The 24,471-nt window shown below is 36.7% G+C and overlaps 1 protein-coding gene across 1 annotated transcript in view; it reads right to left on the reverse strand.

The window, feature by feature from the left end:
* The window catches only part of ST18 (ST18 C2H2C-type zinc finger transcription factor), a 283,008-nt gene that overhangs the window by 213,184 nt on the left and 45,353 nt on the right, over positions 1-24,471 (reverse strand). Inside the window, 1 exon segment of the mRNA XM_053713138.1 lies at positions 2,947-3,140. Coding sequence (XP_053569113.1) covers positions 2,947-3,124 — 178 coding nt within the window. The 5' untranslated portion in view covers positions 3,125-3,140.

Genomic DNA, 24,471 nt, shown 5'->3' on the forward strand with positions numbered 1-24,471 from the left:
TTATTTAAGTTAATTGGGTGTTAGGGTTAGGGTTAGACTTAGGTTTAGGGGTTAATAGCTTTAATATAGTGGCGGCGACGTTGAGGGCGGCAGATTAGGGGTTACTAACTATAATGTAGGTGGCGGCGATGTTGGGGGCAGCAGATTAGGGGTTAATAAGTATAATTTAGGTGGCGGCGATGTTGGGGGCAGCAGATTAGGGGTTCATAAGTATAATGTAGGTGGTGGCGGTGTCTGGAGCGGCAGATTAGGGGTTAATAATATAATGTAGGTGTCGGCGATGTCGGGGGCGGCAGATTAGGGGTTAATAAGTGTAAGATTAGGGGTGTTTAGACTCGGGGTTCATGTTAGGGTGTTAGGTGTAGACATAAATGTATTTTCCTCATAGAAAACAATGGGGCTGCGTTAGGAGCTTTACGCTGCTTTTTTGCAGGTGTTAGGTTTTTTTTCAGCCGGCTCTCCCCCATTGATTCCTATGTGAAAATCGTGCACGAGCACAAGCACGTTTAGCCTGCTCACCACTAACGTAAGCAGCGCTGGTATTGAGGTGAGATGTGGAGCAATATTTCGCTCTACCTTCACTTTTTTGCAGTTAACGCCGGGTTTGTAAAAACCCGTAATACCAGCGTTGTCTGTAAGTGAGCGGTGAGCATAAACTGCTTGTTAGCACCGCACAGCCTCTAATGCAAAACTCGTAATCTAGCCGTATGTTATTTCTTTCTTTAATTTACTATAAATTAATCAATTAACTTTATAAGTTTGCATTTAAAAAGTTTGAATTTATTTGGCCGGGACATATTTGTTTCTTTGACAGTAATAAACTGTTTTAACCATTGTTTAGACGCAGTAAAAATAATGTTCTTGTTAAATAAAGCATTTAAGTTCAGACATCTTTACTTGCCACATCTCAACTTAAATTCACTGAAATTTAGCTGCTTAGTAGTGACACCATTTTTGTGTGTGGCTGCTCGATTCTGTGAACAGATTATTCTCAGCCTCATACTATTTTGTGACAGTACAGTGAATCCATTCATGGCAGATCTTAAAACAAATAACACAAGGATCAATCGCAATCCTTTAGAAAAATGTATCAAATCATTTATCTACAAAAATCTCCCTAGACTTCACTAGTAATGAAAATGATTAGATACCCGTTTTCTAATGATTTGTGATCGACCACCAACTATAATAAAAGTTGTGTTCTTAATGGAAGGTCCAGCACAGTAAAAAACTGTTACTGCATATTGTCTAAAGGCCAAAAAGGAAAATTCTGACAAGTTTTTTTTATATAATGCATATAAAATTATTATTCAAACCAGGGGCAGAACTTACAATGGTGCAGCAGATACAGTGGCACCAGGGCCCAAGTGCTGCTGTAGGCCCATAGCAGCCAGTCTATACATAAGTGTGCACATAATATGTTCAATCATAATGCATAGGAGCTTTTTATTAGAGCAGGTTGCCAGTCTATCTATCTATCTATCTATCTATCTATCTATCATCTATCTATCTATCTATCTATCTATCTATCTATCTATTATCTACCTATCTATCTATCTATCTATCTATCATATATCTTAAAATCACTATACAGAGCAGCATGTATATTATTACTATCGTTTACTACTGATTTACCTTAGGGGCCTAAAAAAAATTGAGTTGATTGTTGAGTAGGTCTATTACTGATTCTAAGGTAGATATACATCTTTATTATTTCCTAATACATAAATTAATAATACATATAAAATCACACATTTTGACACCTCGTTTTTTTTAGATATAACAATATGCTCAACAGTAGTTGGAATATGTGGTAGTTCTAAATATCTTTTATTGCATCTAAGAGAGGGAAATCTAAAATACATTATAGTTTTTTTTATTTTTGACAGTATATGTTCCTGTTCTAAAAAAAACCTGTTTGTGTGGGGAAGTGTATCCATGTCTACCAATGAAGCTGTGGCGGACGTTCTTTTCATGCAGCAAGCAATATGCCCATTGGAATGAATTTGCACAAGCATGTGCACTTCCTGTTACTTTCAATATCATTTTAAAGGGACATTAAAACAAAACAAAAATTATTTCATTATTCAGACAAAATGTGCGATTACCATTTTTTGTAAAGGCAGGTGGTTAGGCTCAGGAATGTGAATGTGTCTGGGGCACTATATGATAGCAGGTTTGCAAGAATGCATTTAACAATTAAAACACTGCTGTCATCAACACCTCAAAAGCAGCTGCTATATAGTTTCCTAGACTCATACTTAGGTATTCTCTTCAACAAATAACACAATGAGAACAAAGTACATTTGATAATAGAAGTCAATTTGATTTTTTTTTTTTAAATGATATGATCTTTCTAAATCACGCAAGAAAAACAAATTGGGGTGTCACGTTAGATTTAACTCCCCACCCCCATATAACTTAAGGTCCTCTTCTTCTACTCTGCTCTCCATTCACCTTTACAACAAGGAAGCTGGTCGGTCAGTGTTCTCATTCAGAGTTTCTCAACTGTGGCATAACCTCCCCGAAACCACCAAATCCTCCAGGAACCAGAAATCTCTCCATCTTTACAGACAAATCAGTGTTTTAAAGATTGTAAATTATAAAAGACCTACCTTGTGTCCGTGTTTAGCTACTTAAACATTTAACAATTTGTACAATATGTAATGATTTGCTGGCATATCCCAGGGCATACTTGAAAATTAAAGAAATCTCAATGTTTTTTTTTCCTGGTAAAACATTTTATAAATAATTGAATAAAAAAACTCCATGCAAAAAAATACATTTTAACGTGCTTAATTGCTTCTCTTTCATATCTGCATTATAGAAATTTGATATGTCTTAGATTGCAAATATGTCCACACTAGTTATCCATGCTCATACAAGTGTAAACTAAATATATGTACAAATATGAAAAAGTATGCCTGTTGCATATATAGTACATACCTGCTGTAGTGCAACACTTTTTTTTCATAAATTTGAAAGTCAAAAACTCAGACTTCTCTTCGCTATCTTCTTCACATTCTTCACTAGGATCATAATGCCGTGGCTTCATTAACAGTGACTTTCTCTTGTTTATTGGAGCTGGAGAAATCTGTTCTTGAAACTTCCTCTTCTTTGACATTATACAATTATAAGCACTAAAGTAAAAAAAGTAAAAATCTATTTTGAAAATACATTTTTGTTGTAAATATGTTGACTGAATATTAAGCGACATAAGGAGGAGATAAAGTTTCACTGATATTAAATGAGCATAAAAAGCTTAACTTTTACATTTGGAACTGGAAGCTAGCCCATGAAAAAAATCATTAATACTAGTAGCACATGGAATCCTAAGTACAGTATACAGTATTTTAAAATAAAATCCTTAATCCGATATGAGAACATGTTAATCTATGCCATTTGATGATGTGCCAAAAACATATGGTAGCTAAAATGAAGAAATAGCAAATCTACAAATAAATATTATTTACCAAAAAGATTACTTTGCCCTAGATATTTTTTTATTTTTTTTAGACTTTTTAAAAGTATTTTTGCACTTATATAAGCGTAAAATGTAAATTTATGTCTGTGATAACATATATTCATGTCTGCAGTAAAAATATTGACTTTTTTTCTGGAGTGTACAGAATTATATACATTAAACTTATAGAGACATCATTGAACATTATTTTTCAGAAAATAATATGCAAGAACAAGACATCAAAAACAGTGACAAATTAAAGGAAAATAGAATAAATACTGAATTACAGATATTGGCCTGGATTACAAGTGGAGAGCAAACATACTAGTGCTATTGTACTTTAAAGGGACAGTTTACTCAAAAATGTTCTCCCCTTTAATTTTTTCCCAATGATCCACTTTACCTGCTGGAGTGTATTAAATTTTTTACACGTAGCTCCTTTACCCTTATATTGGCATTTGAAATTGTTAATTTAGCATGTGGTATCCCCACCTATTCTGAAAGTTTGTGGCCGCGCGTACCAGCTATAGATAAGCTTTGTAAACACAGCCAGCAGAAGAAATTACACTCCCAGTCGGATATAGCAGAGATAAGGTAATACAATGTTGATTTTCCATTGTTCTCTCAAAGTACTGGTGATTGTTTTAAGGACAGATATAAGATAAAGAAGCAGGTATATGAGCACAATGTGATACAGTAATGAGATCTGATTATACCTACAAGCTCAACCCATTTTATTAGGTTGCGGCTTCATAACACAAAATCAGAGCTTTAATATACACAAATACGCCTTAAAAAGCTAATTTTCATACATTTTTTACTCTGCAGTTGGTAAAAAAAGCAATTGTAAACACATTAAGGGAAAAACTATTTTACAGTATACTGTCCCTTTAACACCACAGTCCAAAGTTATCTTTTATCTCTTGAGTGATGATCCAGGGTGTGTTAACATCTGTTAACATCTGCATGACAACAAATGTTATGGGCACACTATGGGCTAGATTACAAATGGCGTGCTAATTCTGCGCGCAAGCAATCTTGGAATATCATGAGCGCATTCATTTCCGTGCGTATTATAAACATGTTAACTTAAGCACAATAAAAATTAACGCATGTCAAGTTATTGGAACTGAGGACCTCGTGTAAAGGGTTAGGGCTCAAGTGTGAGATGTGGTGAGTAGGAGCAGGGATGGGAGTGGCTTAAAAAAATAATGAGACCATAGTAATATAAATAAAATTCAAAATAAAAAAACACATCTTTTACTCTTAAAACCACTGGTATTAGCTATGTATTTAATTAGCCTTTGCAGAGGCATTTCTAAATATTTTTTAGCTCAATTGGACATTCAGACACTTTAAAGTCTGCAAGACCACACAGCGACACACGCTACACATATACATGTACACACACTACATAGCATACATTTATACATGCAGACATACAACATATGCACACACTACACAGGACACACACACCATTCATTCAGAGACACTGGGAATCTGATCTGAATTAATGTCGAATAGCTGGCATTTATTTTATATTGAAATAAGTATAAAGGTGTGTTAAGAACTTGGAGACCAAAGAGCATATAAAATGTACTTAATGACAGCTGCATCATAGAAGGTCCTGTAAGCACAAATGGGTAAAATAACAGTGAAAATCATTATTAGTTAGTAAACATAACACACTATAGGGACTGTATAATACTATGAGAGCACCGGGTGAGTATTAAATTATTGTCAGTCCACAGAGATACTAGAAAGTAAGACATCCACAAATAATAGATATGTCTATAAAACTTTATAAAGCCCATGAGAAGGACCTTGTGCATTATATTTGTCTGATGAGCAATCACCTTAGAAAAGATTAGTGCTACTTGCACTTTGTACACCATGGCACAATAAATTGCCTACAAATGGAACTATTGAAAACTGAGATAAATTTAGTTCAATTTGTTGGGAAAAAAATCGATATGTATTGAGCTACTTGGCAATCTATATTTGAGCAAACAGTACCAATCAACTGCCAGTTCCAGAACACTGTCTAAGCACCCACCTCACCAGTTCTTCTTTCCCTGCAGACTGAGACAGCCCTGACTGTCTAGTTTTAACCCATCTCAAAATGTAGCAGTGGGCTTAACCAGGGTTGACTGCTATACCCTCTGAGTAAGCCACCACAACCACTACCCAGATCGGTCAAGAAAACTAGTGTTTAGCACCTTCTTAAGCTCTCTGTAGTAGAGACTGAGACAGAGTTCTTCACCTTCTCACACTTTAGTACCGACAGTCTGAGGAGCCAAATTTGGTTGCTTCTGCCTGCAATCACATGCACTAAATGTGACTCAAACCACATGTAGTGTGCAGGAATGTGACTGGTTGAACATGAGATGTAAGGAGGGTAAGCAGGACCCAATAGGAAGCATTTTTTTTTGTTTTTGTTTTTAAACTCCACATTGCCTCCACAGTGCAGCAGCAATGCAGGACAAGTGGCACTGTTAGCAGGACAGCAGGACAGGCGTGTCAATTCGGGACTTTCCCGCAAAAATCTGGACAGTTGGGAGGTATGCTTAAAGACGTTTGAAGTTATCCTTGTGGATTCAATTCAGAAATCTTTTTACAATGTCTTGTAAAATTCCTTTAATATCAGAAAGAGCATTATCTCTCAGAAGCCCAACTTAAACAGAAGGGAGTGATCAACTTTTAAAATGCATGCTTTGGTGAAGTGAGGCAACTTTGGAGAGAAACCCAACAGTGTGAATGTGCATCAGTACTGAAGTGACCACGGGCTTGTCCATTTCTTTTTCCTTACTTGTGTGCAAAACATTTATCTACTTCAAGGCTGGCCTCCAACCTTTATGTTGTCATCATAAACTCCTGCCTCTAGACACAGGTTTAGCCTCAAACAAATTGATAAAATCCAAGATCAAGCAAACAAAGAGATGTGTCAAAACTTTTGTTGTGCCTAGCTATTCCCAAGTATTTTTCATTGAATGATAACCACCACAAGAGCAGAACAGCAGAGCAGCAGTGGCACAGCTTTTCTAAAGTAGACCACCCCTCTAGATTTTAGTACACCAACCTCATAAATACCCCCTTTAAGCAAGGCAAACAAATAGATGCCACAACTTTAAATTCATGTTCAAAACCTTAAACCATACTCATTATCATCCAATTGTTCTCAATCAAAGCTTACATTTGGAATTTTCTGTTTTAGCAAGTTGGTGCACTTATTCCTTAGTCTGTTTTTACAAATTGCATTTCAGTTAAACACAAAACAAAACACTGCAGTTCAAAAGAATTGCAGACCACTACCACAGCAGTGTTAAAGGAAGTCACCTTCTTAGGCAGGAACAGGAGAAAGAAGGGCTTCCCCTGCCATGATTTTAAGCAAAACAATATCACTACTAGGTGGAAATTGACTTTGGAGATTGTGGAACATCGGAGCAGCAGAGGGCTACCCTCCAATGCTATGGCTTCTTGTAAATTCTTGGGATTGGGAGTCCATTAGACAGAGATGAATACACCATGAATTGGTCCGTTAGTGGCAGTACTAAAGACCTTTTAAGTATATCACAGAGAACTTGAGGGCAAAACACTGTCAGTCTTGGTCAAGTCATAGGCTTGTTTAATAATCTGTGGCGCAAGGTGGATTTCTTCCTCAAAATCCGGGAAGGGGTTTCTGGTGGTATACTAAAAAGTAGCTTAGCAGTACTTGTTAGGAGGCTGAAGACGTAGATGAAAGATTGCATGAGGAGCGTCTCCATTGAAAATGTTTTCCAGTAAAATCTGGCATCTAGAAGTAAAATGGTTTGAAAAGGGTAATTCCAATATATAACCATCAGATTAAGGGAAATAGCTGATTGTGTGTACATTTTTTCATACATTGTTGTATTTAGTTGTCACTAAAGAGGAAAATACTGTTTAGCAGACTTAGAACTCTGTAATGAAATCATAAAAGACAAATGCAAATGTACAGTAAGCAGTGGAGAACTTATCTATGGGAACATATATTTAAATTGTGTACTGACCATAGGCCCTTAACAACTTTACTAACTACAAACAGACAGGTTGAAGCAGGAAACCACATTGCAAGATGGTCTGCTAGACTACTTTCATTTACATATTAGTGCAGACCAGGGAATTAAAATGTGACAGCCTGGGTGCCTGGGTCACTTGCTTTTGCCATCAATGGATATTCAAATGGAGGATGATGTAGAAGTTGTTTTACCTCTTACAAGAATTCTCACTGCAGTAACACAAGAACAAATTCAAGCTACCTGTTTAGCATGCCAAATTCAGCAAGCATTATGGGAAATTCTGTTGAAGAAATGGTCCAGCACTTAAAGGGACATTATACACTCATTTTTTCTTTGCATAAATGTTTTGTAGATGATCTATTTATATAGCCCATAAAGTTTTTAAAAAAAATAAATGTATAGTTTTGCTTATTTTTAAATAATATTGCTCTGATTTTCAGACTCCTAACCAAGCCTTAAGGTTTTATGTGAATACCGTCAGCTACCTTCTCCAGCTTGCTCCTGTTTGTGTAAAGGGTCTTTTCATATACAAAAGAAGGGAGAGGGGGGGAGTGTCTTATTTGCCACTTGCAGTGGGCTTTCCAGCAACCTTTTCAACAGAGCCAAACTGACAGCTTCTAAGTAAATTTTTAAACAGTTTTATACTGGACTTTTATATCAGTATCTGTGCATCTTATTCTTTATAGTAGTGTCTATTACATGCAGTTATATGAAAATGAGTGTATACTGTCCCAATAAGTTCTAAAGGATTTGATTAAGCAGTGTAACCTTATTTTAGAGTGGGTGATTAACTTCTCTTACAAAATAGTTGTGCTACGAGGCAAACACTGACTACTTGTGCCAAAAGAATTAGAGACTTCAATCATAAGTCTTGCTCACAATACACTACTAGTGGAGGTGGCAACTGGCAACATAGATAGTGGTTGACACTAATGCTCTACAAATGGAGATGATGGTGATGATGGACAGCATCAATTCAGGTGAAGACAGATGGCCTAAAATACACAATGCACAGCCTCTGGACAAGGAAGAACTTGATTATGATGAACCTGAGGAGATAGGGAAGGAGGCGATTCCACATCAGAGTAAAAGGTGGCTTTAGAAGACATGCTGGGAGTTAGATTAATGTATCCTCATTGGCCAAACCAAAGCCCGGGCAATCTGTTGTTATATATTTTACACCCTAAGTAAAGGTATTCTACTATGGTGCAGAGAGCCTGTAGTGTAGAGAGCCTGTAGCAAACTGCCAGGTACCCACAGTGGCCCCTCTGCAACAACTATTTTGGTTTCAATGAGATAAGGGGTACACCGTACTACGATATAGGTAATACTGATAGTATACTAGTAACAGTGCAGACAGCAGAGTTGCAATGTGTGCAAAATAGACAGTAACTGAGAATGATTATTATTAATTATTGTTGTTGTTATATATTAAACACCCAATTGAAAAAGTATCTTACTATGTTGGTGTAGAGAGCCTGTTTCAAACTGCCAGGTACCTATGGCTCCCCCACCGCCATGACAAATATGGTTTCATTTACAAAAGGGGTACACTGTACTATGATATATGTAATACTGATAGTATATTAGTGACAGTATAGGCAACATACATTCACATTGTGCAATATAGCCAGCCACTGAGAAATGATTGTTATTAGACATGTGCAGTCGTGAAAAAATTTGGTTTAGCCAACTTTTTGGGAATGAATGTTCGGGGAAATTAGTTTCCCTGAATATTCGTTGGCTGCAGTATTCTGAATACTGAATATTCGTAGAACATTACATTTGTTTTTATTAAATGAATGTAAATGTACCAAAGCTACAGGTAAAAAAGTTCACATGTAGCTTTATACTTACCTTTAGCGTGCTGGAGAGCTGCACTAACCTGGTCCTCTTCTTCACAGAGCCCCGACTTCAATATCCTGAAAGCCGACGCACTAATCATCATAGTAGAGGACAGGGTTAGAGCTTCTCTCCAGCATGCTAAAGCTAGGTAATTATCTATTTAAAGGAATGAGTGAATACTGATTTTGTCAGTATTTATTCACTTTCTATAAACTGCGGGGTGCATTTGTTCGAATATTCATTTCATGAAAACAAAACAAATATCCCTAAAACAAAACAAATATCCCTGTTTTACAAATGTCTAATTGCTATTAGTTATTCTTGTTAGGTATTATACACGCAAAGGACAAGGTAGGCTATGTAACTACTATTGTGCTGTAGAGAGCATGTAGCAAACTGGCAGGTAGCCATGGTGCCCCACTGCAATAACAAAAAATATTATTTCAAATAGATGAGAGGTACTAGTAATATTTATATGTCTTTAAAATTCATTAAAATAATGGTGGAGATAAAAATCTGAAATTAAAATCCTCCATGTCACTAAAGTAAATCAATATAAATTGTTGCACAGGAAATTAGCACATCTAGGCATGTGTCCCCACTTGCTTTCACCCAGAAACACTCCATATACACTGTTGCCAATGCACAAGAGGATTCTAGGGGGCATATTTATCAAGGTCTGTCGGATTTATCAGGTCCGACAGACCTCGCTGAATACGGTGAGCAATACGCTCTCCGTATTTAGCATTGCACCAGCAGCTCACAAGAGCTGCTGGTGCAACGCCGCCCCCTGCAGATCTTTGCCCCTTTATTTGGCACCTAAAGTGGCAAACGAAAACCAAATTAATTCAACTAATAAACATGAATAATTTTGTTACTTGTCCCATTTCCCTTTCTCGACTTGTTATGGGGACAAATGGTCCAAAATTTGGACAAATACTAATGCACGTTTAATAATAAGTATGACTGTAATATGATATAAATTCCCTTTCTTTACAAGAATAACATAGCATTTTATACATGAAGTACTTATTTTCTTTGGTAATTTAATTATATTGTTATAATGTTTGTAGCTACCCTAAAGAAGAAATGTCAAAATGCAAACTTCATGATTGAGACATCATGTACACTTTACATTTCACTTCTATTATCTATATGACCTCCTGCTTGTTGTCCTTTGTTAACACATAGCTCATTTCCAATTTCCATTACAACATATATTCAGGTAGGCTCAATAGCATGCACGGGTCTTGATCACTATATGGAAGCAGTGTTTGCAACAAATGTTTGGTAATGATGTTAATCTTAAAAATTCTTTCTTTCGTGATTCAGATAGAGCATGCAATTTTAAACAACTTTCTAATTTACTCCTATATAATTTTTCTCTTGCTTTCTTTATTTGTAAAAGAAGTCATCTAAGCAATTTTTGGTTCAGACCATGGAAGACACTTGTTTATTGGAAGGTGAATTACCCACCAATCAGGCAAGAACAACACAGTGTGTTCACCAAAAATGGTCAGCATCTAAACTTACATTCTTCGGCATTTCAAATAAAGATACCAATGCTCACATTTATACAACTATGAGAAAAGATCAGCTCACTCCCCCTACAGTGGTTTGTATATTTGCAGATCTCATCTGCAATTTGTTCCTACAGTCTTAAGAGCAGAGAAAAAACAGACGACTACACTCGAGAAGTCAATGTAGTGCAACACATAGACCTAAACAAGCTATCTCACATATGTACCTTATGATTCAGTCATCCAAAAGTAAGAGTAGGGCCACCTATGGTTGATAGATGGGAAACAGACTTAGGGATGATTTTACAGAAGAGGAGTGGCATAACATAACACATGAGGCTAGCAAGGGCCTGCTCAGTGCAGACCTCAGAGAGAATAGTCCTTAAATCAGTATTTCGCTGGTACCTAACTCCTGAGAGATTGGCACATTCGGTTAAGGGGAGCTCCAACAGCTGCTACAGAGGTTGTCAGACTAAAGATTCGTACATACATATGTGGTGGGATTGTCCCAAAATTAAAGTTATATGGACCCAGACTCGAATCTTCTGTTTCTAACTTGTTAGGGGACCAAATTGAAGTGACTGCTCCACAAGCTTTGTTACATCTCAGAGACAATAGATATAACTCTCACATCAATGCCTTCTTCAGAATAATCTTTACAATAGTTAGAACTTCTATTGCTAAACACTGGAAGACAGGGGCCCCAGAATGGGCGGAGGTCATCAATAGAATTAACAGTATATACACTATGTATGAGACAATTGCTCACTTGGGTCTAGATTTGGAGTTCGGCGGTAGCCGTGAAAACCAGCGTTAGAGGCTCCTAACGCTGGTTTTGGCCGCCCGCTGGTATTTGGAGTCAGTGATTAAAGGGTCTAACGCTCACTTTTCAGCCGCGACTTTTCCATACCGCAGATCCCCTTACGCCATTTGCGTATCCTATCTTTTCAATGGGATCTTTCTAACGCTGGTATTTAGAGTCGTTTCTGAAGTGAGCGTTAGAGCTCTAATGACAAAACTCCAGCCGCCTGAAAATAGCAGGAGTTAAGAGCTTTCTGGGCTAACGCCGGTTCATAAAGCTCTTAACTACTGTACCCTAAAGTACACTAACACCCATAAACTACCTATGTACCCCTAAACCGAGCTCCCCCCACATCGCCCGCCACTCGATTAAAATTTTTAACCCCTAATCTGCCGACCGCCATCTACGTTATACTTATGTACCCCTAATCTGCTGCCCCTAACCCCGCCGACCCCTATATTACATTTATTAACCCCTAACCTGCCCCCCACAACATCGCCGCCAGCTACTTAAAATAATTAACCCCTAATCTTCCGACCGCAAAGCGCCGCCACCTACGTTATCCCTATTGTACCCCTAATCTGCTACCCCTAACACCGCGACCCCTATATTATATTTATTAACCACTAATATGCCCCCCTCAACGTCGCCGACACCTGCCTACACTTATTAACTCCTAATCTGCCGAGCGGACCTGAGCGCTACTATAATAAAGTTATTAACCCCTAATCCGCCTCACTAACCCTATCATAAATAGTATTAACCCCTAATCTGCCCTCCCTAACATCGCCGACACCTAACTTCAAACATTAACCCCTAATCTGACGACCGGAGCTCACCGCTATTCTAATAAATGTATTAACCCCTAAAGCTAAGTCTAACCCTAACACTAACACCCCCCCTAACTTAAATATAATTTACATCTAACAAAATAAATTAACTCTTATTAAATAAATTATTCCTATTTAAAGCTAAATACTTACCTGTAAAATAAATCCTAATATAGCTACAATATAAATTATAATTATATTATAGCTATTTTAGGATTAATATTTATTTTACAGGCAACTTTGTATTTATTTTAACCAGGTACAATAGCTATTAAATAGTTAAGAACTATTTAATAGCTACCTAGTTAAAATAATAACAAATTTACCTGTAAAATAAATCCTAACCTAAGATATAATTAAACTTAACACTACCCTATCAATAAAATAATTAAATAAACTACCTACAATTACCTACAATTAACCTAACACTATACTATCAATAAATTAATTAAACACAATTGCTACAAATAAATACAATTAAATAACTATCTAAAGTACAAAAAATAAAAAAGAACTAAGTTACAAAAAATAAAAAAATATTACAAACATCAGAAAAATATTACAACAATTTTAAACTAATTACACCTACTCTAAGCCCCCCTAATAAAATAACAAAGCCCCCCAAAATAAAAAATTCCCTACCCTATTCTAAATTGAAAAAGTTACAAGCTCTTTTACCTTACCAGCCCTGAACAGGGCCCTTTGCGGGGCATGCCCCAAGAAGTTCAGCTCTTTGCCTGTAAAAGAATAAATACAATACCCCCCCCTCAACATTACAACCCACCACCCACATACCCCTAATCTAACCCAAACCCCCCTTAAATAAACCTAACACTAAGCCCCTGAAGATCTTCCTACCTTGTCTTCACCATCCAGGTTCACCGCTTCCGTCCTGAAGAGCTCCTCCGATGTCCTGATCCAAGCCCAAGCGGGGGCTGAAGAGGTCCCATGATCCGGTCAAAGTCTTCATCCAAGCGGGCCAGAAGAGTTCTTCCATCCGATTGAAGTCATCATCCAGGCGGCATCTTCTATGGTCTTCCATCCGGAGCGAAGCGGGCAGGATCCTGAAGACCTCCAGCGCTGGAACATCCATCCGGACCGACGACTGAACGACGAATGACTGTTCCTTTAAGGGACGTCATCCAAGATGGCGTCCCTCAAATTCCGATTGGCTGATAGGATTCTATCAGCCAATCGGAATTAAGGTAGGAATTTTCTGATTGGCTGATGGAATCAGCCAATCAGAATCAAGTTCAATCCGATTGGCTGATCCAATCAGCCAATCAGATTGAGCTCGCATTCTATTGGCTGTTCCGATCAGCCAATAGAATGCGAGCTCAATCTGATTGGCTGATTGGATCGGCCAATCGGATTGAACTTGATTCTGATTGGCTGATTCCATCAGCCAATCAGAAAATTCCTACCTTAATTCCGATTGGCTGATAGAATCCTATCAGCCAATCGGAATTTGAGGGACGCCATCTTGGATGACGTCCCTTAAAGGAACAGTCATTCGTCCGTTCAGTCGTCGGTCCGGATGGATGTTCCGCGCTGGAGGTCTTCAGGATCCTGCCGCTTCGCTCCGGATGGAAGACCATAGAAGATGCCGCCTGGATGATGACTTCAATCGGATGGAAGAACTCTTCTGGCCCGCTTGGATGAAGACTTTGACCGGATCATGGACCTCTTCAGCCCCCGCTTGGGCTTGGATCAGGACATCGGAGGAGCTCTTCAGGACGGATCGGTGAACCTGGATGGTGAAGACAAGGTAGGGAAGATCTTCAGGGGCTTAGGTGTTAGGTTTATTTAAGGGGGGTTTGGGTTAGATTAGGGGTATGTGGGTGTGGGTTGTAATGTTGGGGGGGGGGTATTGTATTTATTCTTTTACAGGCAAAAGAGCTGAACTTCTTGGGGCATGCCCCGCAAAGGGCCCTGTTCAGGCTGGTAAAGGTAAAAGAGCTTGTAACTTTTTTAATTTAGAATAGGGTAGGGAATTTTTTATTTTGGGGGCTTTGTTATTTTATTAGGGGCTTAGAGTAGGTGTATTAGTTTAAAATTGTTGTAATATTTTTTCTTATGTTTGTAAATATTTTTTTATTTTTTGTAACTTAGTTCTTTTTTATTTTTGGTACTTTTAGCTAGTTTATTTAATTGTATTTATTTGTAGGAATTGTGTTTAATTAATTTATTGATAGTGTATGTGTTAGGTTAATTGTAGGTAATTGTAGGTAGTTTATTTAATTTTTTTTATTGATAGGGTAGTGTTATGTTTAATTATATCTTAGGTTAGGATTTATTTTACAGGTAAATTTGTTTTTATTTTAACTAGGTAACTATTAAATAGTTCTTAACTATTTAATAGCTATTGTACCTGGTTAAAATAAATACAAAGTTGCCTGTAAAATAAATATTAATCCTAAAAATAGCTACAATGTAATTATAATTTATATTGTAGCTATATTAGGATTTATTTACAGGTAAGTAATTTAGCTTTAAATAGGAATCATTTATTTAATAAGAGTTAATTATTTCGTTAGATGTAATTATATTTAAGTTAGGGGGGGTGTTAGTGTTAGGGTTAGACTTAGCTTTAGGGGTTAATACATTTATTAGAATAGCGGTGAGCTCCGATCGGAAGATTAGGGGTTAATAATTGAAGGTAGGTGTCGGCGATGTTAGGGAGGGCAGATTAGGGGTTAATACTATTTATGATAGGGTTAGTGAGGCGGATTAGGGGTTAATAACTTTATTATAGTAGCGCTCAGGTCCGCTCGGCAGATTAGGGGTTAATAAGTGTAGGCAGGTGGCGGCGATGTTGGGAGCAGCAGATTAGGGGTTAATAAATATAATATAGGGGTCGGCGATGTTAGGGCAGCAGATTAGGGTACATAGGGATAACGTAGGTTGCGGCGGTTTACGGGAGCGGCAGATTAGGGGTTAATAATAATATGCAGGTGTCAGCGATAGCGGGGGCGGCAGATTAGGGGTTAATAAGTGTAAGGTTAGGGGTGTTTAGACTCGGGGTTCATGTTAGAGTGTTAGGTGCAGACGTAGGAAGTGTTTTCCCATAGGAAACAATGGGGCTGCGTTAGGAGCTGAACGCTGCTTTTTTGCAGGTGTTAGGTTTTTTTCAGCTCAAACAGCCCCATTGTTTTCTATGGAGGAATCGTGCACGAGGCACGTTTTTGAGGCCGGCCGCGTCCGTAAGCAACTCTGGTATCGAGAGTTGCATTTGCGGTAAAAAAGCTCTACGCTCCTTTTTTGGAGGCCTAACGCAGCATTTGTTTGAACTCTCGATACCAGAGTTAAATTTATGGTGCGGCCAGAAAAAAGCCCCGCGGAGCGTTAACAGCCCTTTTAACCGCCGAACTCCAAATCTAGGCTTACAAAATAAGATGGATGCTTGTGGCAAAGTGTGGTTCTACTGGATAATGGGGAGATCCAATATTGCACCTGATTGATCTTTAAAATGAGGGGGAACAGGGGACTATTTCATATATGAGATATCACTTAACTTAGGACATGGGGGCGGAGTCATGAGGGAAGAGGATGGGAGCTGAGCTTGCAGCGACTTATAAAAGTTATTGTTGTTGTTTTTGTTTTTATTTTCCCCTTTTTTTTTTTCTTTCTTTTTCTTTCTTTTTTTATGTTCCTTTTTCTATCCAACACCTCTGTATGAGCTTTTGTTAGATACTATAGTGGATATAAAATTTGTTTAATAAGTTGCAATTAGACGGATTGCTGTGGGTCTTCTCGAGACACGGGACTTATTCTGATATAATAGAGACTATAAAATTGATAACACCCGATGTTGGGTGGACCGATAGCGGTCTGAACTTTGTATTATGGCTGTTTCTTTTTGCTTATGTTGTATTGCACTCAATAAAAATTATTTCAACTAAAAAGTCCTTAAAACAAATAAAGATACCAAGAGAATGAAAAGAATTTGATAATAGGAGTAAATTAGAAAGTTGCTTAAAATGTAATGCTCTATCTGAATCACGATAGAAAAAAATTGGGTTTCAGTGTCCCTTTAAGCATCAGCCATCCCAGTAATTTAAAAGATTGCTAATTAAAGTGTGTCCAATTTTTTTTGAAAAAATATATATATATAAAAAAAGAAAGACATAACAATTGATGGAGAGGGTACTCATTGATCCTGTGCATACACATTTTTTTTTATGGCTCTCCCACACTTGTTCACTGCACATCTCTACTATCATCCCTCTTAAAAGCAGGTACACAGTCTAAAGAGGTAGTAGTAGAGAGGCACTTCTGAGACAAAAAGAGGTCAAGGGGATATTTATATTGGACACTAGACATTCTTTAGGAATTAATATGGAGTGTAATTTTAAATTGTTTGTTTAAAAGTTGTATTTGGATAAAATAAGGTTAATCACCTAAATTATGAGTTTTGCGTTAGAGGCTATGCGGTGCTAACGAGCAGTTTATGCTCACCGCTCACTTACAGACAGCGCTGGTATTACGGGTTTTTACAACCCAGACAAGAAGTGAGCATTGTCAATATTCTGCTCCTTACCCCCCTCCAATACCAGCGCTGCTTACGTTAGCGGTGAGCTGGTGTAACGTGCTTGTGCACAATTTCCCCATAGGAATCAACTGGGAGAGCCAGCTGAAAAAAAGTCTAACACCTGCCAAAAAGCAGCGTAAAGCTCCTTAACGCAGCCCCATTGATTTCTATGGGGAAATACATTTTATGTCTACACCTAACACCCTAACATGAACCCCGAGTCTAAACACCCCTAATCTTACACTTATTAACCCCTAATCTGCCACCCCTGACATCGCTGCAACCTACATTATATTATTAACCCCTAATCTGCCGCTCCAGACACCGCCGCCACCTGCATTATACTTATGAACCCCTAATCTGCTGCCCCAACATCGCCGACACCTACCTACTTTTATTAACCCCTAATCTGCCGCCCCAACATCGCCGCCACTATATTAAAGTTATTAACCTTTAAACCTAAGTCTAACCCTAAACCTAACACAACCTTAATTAAATATAATTAAAAGACATCTAAATAAAATTACTATCATTAACTAAATTATTCCTATTTAAAACTAAATACTTACCTTTAAATTAAACCCTAAGCTAGCAACAATATAACTAATAGTTACATTGTATCTGGTTTAGGGTTTATTTTTATTTGGATTTTTTCTACCTTAATTACGATTGGCTGATAGAATTCTATCAGTCAATCGGAATTAATGGGATGCCATCTTGGATGACGTCACTTAAAAGGTATCTTCATTCTGTGTTAGCCGTCTATTGAAGAGGATGCTCCGCATCGGATGTCTTGAAGATGGACCCCGCTCCGTGCAGGATGGATGAAGATAGAAGATGCCGTCTGGATAAAGACTTCTGCCCCTCTGGAGGACCACTTCGCCCAGCTTGGATGAAGACTTCTCCCGGCTTCGTTGAGGACTTCGACCTGGTTGGGTGAAGACTTCTCCCGGTAAGGTGATCTACAAGGGGTTAGTGTTAGGTTTTTTTAAGGGGATATTGGGTGGGTTTTAGAGTAGGGTTGGTTGTGTGGGTGGTGGGTTTTAATGTTGGGGGGATTTGTAATTTAATTTACAGGTAAAAGAGCTGATTACTTTGGGGCAATGCCCCGCAAAAGGCCCTTTCAAGGGCTATTTGTAATTTAGTGTAGGGTAGGCTTTTTTATTTTGGGGGGGCTTTTTTATTTTGTTAGGGGGATTAGATTAGGTGTAATTGTTTTAAAATCTTGTAATTTGTTTATTGTTTTCTGTAATTTAGTGGGGGAGGGTTGTACTTTAGATAATTTATTTAATTGTATTTAATTTTATTTAATTTAGGGAAATTAATTTAATTATAGTGTAGTGTTAGGTGTAATTGTAACTTAGGTTAGGTTTTATTTTACAGGTAACTTTGTATTTATGTTAGCTAGGTAGTTAATAAATAGTTAATAACTATTTTATAACTATTCTACTTAGTTAAAATAAATACAAACTTGCCTGTAAAATAAAAATAAACCCTAAGCTAGATAGAATGTAACTATTAGTTATATTGTAGCTAGCTTAGGGTTTATTTTATAGGTAAGTATTTAGTTTTAAATAGGAATTATTTAGTTAACGATAGTAATTTTATTTAGATTTATTTAAATTATATTTAAGTTAGGGGGGGTTAGGATTAGGGTTAGACTTAGATTTAGGGGTTAATAACTTTAGTATAGCGGCGGCGACGTTGGGGACGGCAGATTATGGGTTAATAAATGTATTTAGGTGTCGGCGATGTTAGGGACGGCAGATTAGGGGTTAATAATATTTAACTAATGTTTGCGAGTTGGGAGTGCGGCGGTTTAGGGGTTAATATATTTATTATAGTGGCGGGATGTCCGGTTCGGCAGATTAGGGGTTAAAAAATGATTTTAGTGTTTGCGATGTGGGGGGGCCTCGGTTTATGGGTTAACAGGTAGTTTATGGGTGTTAGTGTACTTTTTAGCACTTTAGTTAAGAGTGAGCGGTACACCTGTACCTGCAAGACTCGTAATACCAGCAGGCGTTAAAATGCAGCGTTGGGACCGGCCAACGCTGCTTTTTAAGCCTAACGCACAACTCGTAATCTAGCCGAATGTGTTTGAAGATATCCATTCTTGTGTATATTTTTATTTATGCAGTTTTGAATAGGATGCTACTTTATTTGCAGTGAAGGTGCTTGTCAATATTTTATGGGTTTTTTTTATATTCTTCTCCTGTACATCTTATATTGCTGTCCTTGTGATGCAGCTGCAGCCTCAAGATTGCTTTGTAGATTAAAATCTGATTTTAACAGGACAACACATGAAGCATAGCTGACTATCACCTCTGCATAACAAATGTATTCCCTTCAGTTTAAATCTCATGTAACCCTGTATACACATTTTAATTAACCAGTAAAATTTTAGCATAGAAGCAACACCACATCATTAGCACGGATGACACCCAACCCATGTCACTCAACCATTCTCAAAGGCATCCCTATACCTTACAACCAATGCTAAAGGCAGATCTCTCAACATTTCCCTGAAAGTATTGGGGACCAGAAGGCTTGGGGCAGATTTAAAAGCATGTAGACATAGCACCCACTTCTCACAATTTATTGAAAACACAGTACCCTTACTGTACATCATCATCCTTATTGGACACATGATAAAAGAAATTCAATTAGAAAAACTAGCAAATATATATATATATATATATATATATATATATATATATATATATATATATATATTGTATTACAACTCAAGAGATGATAAATAGGTGTAGATAGATAGATAGATAGATAGATAGATAGATAGATAGATGATAGGTGATATATAGATTGTCTCAATTATAAAAGATTATCTAGCCACCTGCTACTGAGACTGTCAACAAACCAACCCCATTTTATAACAAAGTGACTTTAATGGGAGCTATGTTTATTAAGATTTATACATCACTTTTTTGGATACATTTGGACAAATAGCACACTTTTATGACTAAATGACAACAAAACTAATGTAAACCCTTTACCCATGGCAATTTGAACTAGCCATAAAATTGTCTGGGAAAAAAGCCAACACGAGACAAGGGGCCAACTCCATAGACTATACAAGCATAAAACCTACAAATTATCTCATAATTATCTAACATATTTACCTTGTGATTTGTTATGGTGTGACCTATCTTTTTTAACAAACATAACATACTTTAATATAGTTATATTTCTGTGCAACTTTTAATTGCATTTTTTAAATGTAATTTTAAATTAATCTTTATGCTCCCCTACTTGGTTAAACCTTTAATTTCATAATATATTCATGATTTCCAAAGTATAGGAAAATGATTTCTGTTGAAAGATGCCAAGGGAAATCATCCTGTATTATTAATATTTTTTACCAATACCAAAGAGATGAATAATAAGTGTAATTAATAAAAGCTGGTTGAATAAAAAAAAATAAAAAAATAGTATATATATATATATATATATATGTGTATATATATATATATATATATATATATATATATATTATTTTCAAAATAGGACTGCACTCACTGGGTTTAAGCATAAAAACTTATTTTTATTGTGGTAACGTTTCGGAGTCCACAGACTACTGGTCTGAGGAAGGAGTCTGTGGACTCCGAAACGTTACCACAATAAAATAAGTTTTTATGCTTAAACCCAGTGAGTGCAGTCCTATTTTGAAAATACTGTGAATATTACTGACCTGGCACCCTGGTTGATGACTGGAGGAGATTGAGAGTGCAGATACACATGGAGGATATATATATATTATATATATATATATACAGTATCTCACAAAGTGAGTACACCCCTCTCATTTTTGTAAATATTTTATTATATATTTTCATGTGACAACACTGAAGAAATGACACTTCGCTACAATGTAAAGTAATGAGTGTACAGCCTGTATAACAGTGTAAATGTGCTGTCCCCTCAAAAATAACTCAACAAAACAACATTAATGTCGAAACTGTTGCAAAAAAAGCCTGCAAGCAGATTACCTTTCCAACGGTGGGTCTTGGGGGCCTGTAGCTGTTTAGATGCCTGAGACACAAGCTTCTAGGCAGCATGCCGCCTTTCCCTATACTGTCCATTGTCTTTTTTTAATAAGTTGCGCCGTGATGTCACCACGCAAAACATGAAGCCCCGGCAATGCCTGTCACTATACAGGCCCGATCGCCCGGGTAGAAGCGGGGTGGGAGCCCCCAGATCTCCCCTCAAGGTCAAAGAGTGCTAGCGACGGCTCTGAGCCATCGTTAGCACCGGAGTGGGAAACTCTGCGACCGCTCCGAGCCGTTGTTAGCACTCAAGGGGTTAAAGCAATTTGAATTAACTGGAAAACCCAAGTGATTATTGCATATCCCAAGCTTTTCCCAAAACATATGTGGCATAAGACCCCAATACTTTGCATGGGGACATTTCAACAGCAGTATTCCTATTAATCAGAAAAAACTATCACAGAATTTGTTGGCATGACTGTTTTGGACTTGGAAGCCTTAGCCTCTTGAAGCCCATCATGTCCTATTTTGAATGCACATCCTAGTGGTTTGTGTGGCTTTTATTTTGAGGTTCTGTTTTTGTGTATGCTAAGAAAGGTTAATAAACATTTTTGGTGCCAGAAAAAATTGAAAATATTGCTCAAATTACAAAATTAAATAATATAAAAAGTAAATGCAATTGAATGCTAACTTATGGTTACATTGAAGTGATTGGATATTAAAACATGGTTCATTATGACCATTTACTTTTTTCACTATCTCAATTCAGCCTTAAAGGTAAGTTTCCTAAATTTATAGACAACCATGTACAATAAACCACACACAAAGATCTCTATTTCAGGCCGTATTGCCCTGTTTAAAATGATTCTTCTCCCAAAATTATTATATGTTCTTCAGAACACCCCAGTAATTCTTAAAGGGAAGGGTATTAGGATGTTTAATACTTCCCTGAGAAGCTTTATATGGCAGAATAAAAAACCTAGGGCTTGCATTACCAGACTTGCGTTTATATAATCTTGCTTTTCTTGTGTGTATAGTGGCAGACTGGATTTTCACTAGGGGTTGTGTTACAGATAATGAACTGGAAAAAAATGTAATCTATCCATTTCTTCCAGTAGCCTTAATTAATTGTAAGCCTAAAAATGAGCATATAAGCATATGTCAATTTCCCCATGCTATCAACTATTAAGCTCCCTTAAAGGTTTATCTAACTTAGAGAAGTCTCTATTTGATTGGAATGTACTGATTTACTGGAATGTACTGATACATTCCAGCACATCAAAATAACATTGATACCAGACTCATTCAAGCTTCTATTTCAAAAGTTATGCAAGTTACTCTATCCACAACATGGAGAGAATCTCACATTAAATTATTATATAAGACCTATTACACCCCTGAAAAAGGCTCTAGGTGTGGGAATTCCACTTTAATAAATGCCCAAAATGCTCGTTTCCTTCAGCTAATCTTATACATATGATTTAGGATTGCTCAAAAATTAGACAATTTTGCCTGAAGCTAGAATATTGGATCAACAAGATACTGAAGGTCTCTCCTCACTATCATTGTTTCATATAGATTTCCTTTGGAAGGATACAAAGGAACTTCAGTCAATTAACAAAATTATCAATATGACTATCTTACCAGCTAGATATCTAATCTTCAAAAAATGGAAAGAGAAAGTGATTCCTAATATAATGGAGATTAAAAACTGAAGAAACAATGTATATTAGAACAGATAGATACTAGTTTTAATGATGAACGTGACATTGGCCAGTTTTTTAAGAAATGATCAGTATTTATTAAAACTCTTTCTCCTAATGAGATAGATATTTGATTTACCCATTCAGGGATTCAGAGCTGGTGCTACTGGGGATGTGGTAATCTACCGTACCCATTTTCTTTTCTCTACCCCCCCCCCCTTTATTTTTCTCTGCTTTTTCTTTCTTTCCCTTCCCCTCCTTTGTCCTAAAAGAAGATAAACTAACCAATATATCATGAGGTATTAAATAAACTATACTTACATTTGTTTCTTGTTGCAGGTATATTAGGTGTTGATTAACAGAGAAATATGTTACTTATGATTCAGTATTTAGCTTTACACCCTACGATATTAATGGATTAAAAGAGACGCTTGGAATTAAGTTAAAATGGAATTTTACAATTTAAACCCAATGAACAAATACAAAATGATATTAACTTTATATTTAACATGAACAGTATTTAGTCATTATATATGTACTGACATTTTCTCATGCAAAAAGAACACTTTTAGGTACATACTTTCATGTAAAAAAGTAACATTGAAAAACATCCTATCTCACAATGGGGCGTATGTAAAATACAGCCACCCATACCTGCCCAGTATACAGTATCTAGTCCCCTTTTAACACCAAAAACCATAAAGAAACAAATTATCTTTAATAGAAGTTCCCCTTATAATCTATTAAACCCATAACTCAATAGAGTTTACTCCCTCCTTTCTATTTTAAGTGATTCTGCCACACTAGACCAACTCACCAACCAGTCTACATCAGAGTCACTGTTCTGCCATTCCATTCACTACTTTTCTAAATCCAACAAATTGAGGTTGAAAAGTAATTAGCCTGACATTCCAAATCCCTACAAAAACAGCTCCCCCATAAAACTCTTATTTAGCTTCTTATTCTCACCCCTTGCCCTATGATAATCTCATGAATTCAATTACTTATCTACATTCCAAGTCTTTATCTGTGATGCATTACTCTATGGAATTCTCTTCCTCACTAAGATCCTCCTGCTAGTTTTCATATTATTAAAAAATATTTTAAAATCCATGTTTTTAGAGAAGTGTATAATTTAATCTCTAATCTGCACCTACTCCATCAAAGAGACCAATGTTCTACATGCTAACTTCTCTCTGTGACCCAAAAAACTATTATACTTTCAATAATCAAACAACTAGCAAGCAATCTGCTCAACCATCTATCTTGATGTCACATTACCAGGCCATGTAACTCTTTATCAGTTTTCCTTCATTTTTGTTTTCATGGTGTCTTTTTGTATATTTGTCTTATGAATCAGAATAACTTGGCACTCTAAAATTATTATGTGCAGTGATAGTAAAATGAATAATATATCTAATAAATGTATTTACCAATAGAAATTTAGTTTAATATTCACTAAAATGCGATTGATAATATTAGCTGTTTTATAAATTACTTTTGGTCAGATTACAACGGAACTCAAAGTAAAAAATGTCCGCAGCGGCATTAGTGCTGATATTACATGTTAAAAGTAAAAAGCATGTGATCAAAAGACTCAGGGACAGCCTACACCTTAGCCATCTTAAATTCTTACTTTTGATTTAGATTATCCTCTTGCACCATTCTATATCATGCAGCAGTAACAGTAAAAAAAAGTTATTTTAAAATGACTATTGCTTCTGGTCACTTTGAAA

The sequence above is a fragment of the Bombina bombina genome, chromosome 5 (assembly GCF_027579735.1).
Source record: "Bombina bombina isolate aBomBom1 chromosome 5, aBomBom1.pri, whole genome shotgun sequence".
Taxonomy (NCBI): Eukaryota; Metazoa; Chordata; class Amphibia; order Anura; family Bombinatoridae; genus Bombina; species Bombina bombina.